We start from the raw sequence: 2818 nt of genomic DNA, 5'->3' as shown, positions 1-2818 counted from the left end.
TCCCCCTTCGAGTCAAACAACTTTTGTCTGAAACGTTTCTTTCTAAAATGCTCTGCTTTCGAGATAAAAGGGGTGGACGGGTGGTCTGAGACACCCGGTATATATACGTTTTTTTAGTTCTATTCCTCTACTAAAAAATAAAATTTTGATATTATTTTTATTAAAAAAATCTGTACATAATATTCTATTAGTGTCAAGAAAAAAAGTAACGATTTGTTATATTTTGAGTAATGTGATAACGGTAACGAGTTACTTTTGCAAATCAATAACGAGTAACGAAAACGAGTTATTTTTTAGAAAAAAGAACGTTAACGGTAATGAGTTATTTTTATGAGGTAACGGTGCTTCTTTATATACAGTAAATATAAATTTCATAAAACATTTGCGTTTAGAATGTGACCGTTCAAATAGTTATATATAAACAACATTAATAATGACCGAATTATGTGTCGAAATTCTTTATGATTTTATGTTTCATCGATAAGGTATCTGTAATGAAAAATGCATGACATAATTTTATTGCACTGAATACAGAACTCGGACCGTTCACTTTGTAAACAGAGCAAGTATCTCAAGTTATTAAAAACTACTATAAAGAAACAAGAGCAATGAGCCAATAAATTCGTTAAAATCTTTTAAATTAATCTAATATATTGCGAAGAATATTACGTAATTATGGCGTTTCGTCCCAGCTTCCATTACTGGACTCATCAGTAAGGCATTGTAGTGGAAGCCTACCTTATACGCCTGAGAGAGTTATTCAATCGAGATTCTATATGAAGAGATATACGCGTATCAAAGCACTTGCGAGAATTTGCAAATATTTTTATCTCAAGTTATTTTTCATATTGGAATGGGTCGCAAAATATATGAGTCTATTATTAATTTTTTTATTGAGAATAGAAATGCTTATTATATTTGTAAACAATAAATTTTATATGTGTGTGTGCTACATAAAAATAATAAAATTAACAATTCATTATTACAATTTCTAGAAAACCGTCTAGAGAGAATGGAACATATTTTATTATTTTAATACTATTATTTTCGAAAAGAAAGCTTTTTCCGTAGAAACGTTAAATTATACATATACTGATGAATGTATGTTTATAAGCATATAAATGTCAATGTTAATCGATACTTTAGGCCAGTAATATATAACCTTTTTAAACGATATTTTCAATGGCTATTTTCAAAAATAAAAACTCTTGCGGATGTGTTTATTTTAATTCGCACAGTATTTATTTTATTTGCGTAAAATAAAAAATACGATTTTATATTTCTGGTTATGAACCGAGGAGCCGCAAAAATTCATAAACGAGTCACAGATTGAACATCACGTCTGGCTGTAACAAAAGAAAAATTATGTAAATATAAATATTAATAATCATAATGTAAATACATATATATGTTTATTTTTGATCAACAATTTGTGTATATAGTACAATTACGTACCAGAATGATTTCATCATCAGCGTCTTAATATATGGAGGTAGCCTAATTCCATTAGTACGTAGAACGAGATAGACGTTGATAGCAGTAATGTTTAGGAGTTTCAGTTTTGATGGTTCTGCGAAAATAGCTTCTTTCAGGCCTCTCTGTAGCATAAGTATCCCTTTTTTCTTCATGTTTATAGCGTTTGAAGATGACATCCTCTCTTTTGTTATACTTGTTATATTTAGTATCCTTGCACTTTGGCAGACAATTAGCTTCTGAATTACGTTGATCACAATTAAGACAACGCTTCAACACTTTCGGCTGATCTCTCTCACGTTCCGTTCGTTGTTTAATACAGCTTTTATCTCGTTTGGATACCGAGGTATTAGTATCACTACGTCGATTTTCCGAATGGCTTTTCTCTTGTGTACGAGCATTCATATTTACCTGGGTTTGTCGAACGTTCTTGAGTTCTTTTTTAACCAATGCCAATTCCCGCTCAGCAAGCTGTTTTTCTTTCAAATTTAATTCAGCCTCGATCCGATATAATTCAGCCTTTCTGTGAATAAGACTCATGGCATCCACTTGATGCGATGCTTGTTTTTCTCCTCCTTTACTTAATATAAAATTTAATTTGTTTGTCTCGAATGGACATTGCTGGGATGCTTGTAATAATCGTTTTATCAAGTCTTCCTTCAATCCGCTGGTTGGAAGTTTCTTATTTCTCAGTAATGTTTTTAAGACTGATGTAGTATAATCGTTCAGCTTTTTCATTATGCTTTCCTCACTCTCACTCTCTTTCTCCCTTTTTGTTATTTCCATAGTCACTCAGAAATAATCTGATAATTATTTTTACACCACGATCGAATAGTAAAATTCGTTATTTTTATTGATGAAGTATAAAAGATCAGTATATATAACCTAGAATTTCTTTTTCTCGATGTGTGATACAAATTACACTGATCACCTCAATGTCATTATCGCAATATTTGTAAATATCAACCTCTGATAATCATGATGGAAGTATAAAGGTGTGCTCATTTCTCGGACGCATTTTCGTCACGTTCTGCGCAATAACTGAAATCCGCCATCTTCACGCATGCTCACATGTAGAAACACAAGTGTCAGTCGCATTCAAAGTTAAAAGTTAAGTTAAAGTGGCAGTCGCAGGTTAAAAGTTAAATTAAAGTGTCATTTTAAATTAAGTGTTATTTTAAGTTAAGTGTTTTTTGAGTTAAAGTGTTATTTTTAAGTGTTATTTTTATTTTAAATAAAGTGAAAATTAAAGGACTCTTTATATAAAAATAATAATTAACAAGATGAAGGATAATAAGAGTCAAATCATAAAGTAAACAAAAAAGCAATTGTAACATTAAATATA

The 2818-nt window shown here is 30.5% G+C and overlaps 1 protein-coding gene across 1 annotated transcript; it reads right to left on the bottom strand.

Annotated features, from left to right (window-relative positions):
• Positions 1–1273: 1273 nt before the first annotated feature.
• Positions 1274–2378, bottom strand: LOC108781216 (uncharacterized). The gene is made up of 2 exons (XM_018549132.1): positions 1456–2378; positions 1274–1346 (listed from the first exon to the last, which is right to left on the bottom strand). The coding sequence occupies exon 1, from the start codon at positions 2257–2259 to the stop codon at positions 1507–1509; it is 753 nt and encodes a 250-aa protein (XP_018404634.1). The 5' UTR covers positions 2260–2378; the 3' UTR covers positions 1274–1346; positions 1456–1506.
• Between the last annotated feature and the right edge of the window lie 440 nt (positions 2379–2818).

The sequence above is a fragment of the Cyphomyrmex costatus genome, unplaced genomic scaffold (assembly GCF_001594065.2).
Source record: "Cyphomyrmex costatus isolate MS0001 unplaced genomic scaffold, Ccosl1.0 scaffold797, whole genome shotgun sequence".
In the NCBI taxonomy this organism is placed as follows: domain Eukaryota; kingdom Metazoa; phylum Arthropoda; class Insecta; order Hymenoptera; family Formicidae; genus Cyphomyrmex; species Cyphomyrmex costatus.
This window is presented reverse-complemented; position numbering and strand designations above follow the sequence as displayed.

Bases quoted from the DNA above. Each gene is read 5' to 3' on its own strand.
- LOC108781216 (XM_018549132.1), bottom strand. From the start codon at position 2,259: ATGGAAATAACAAAAAGGGAGAAAGAGAGTGAGAGTGAGGAAAGCATA.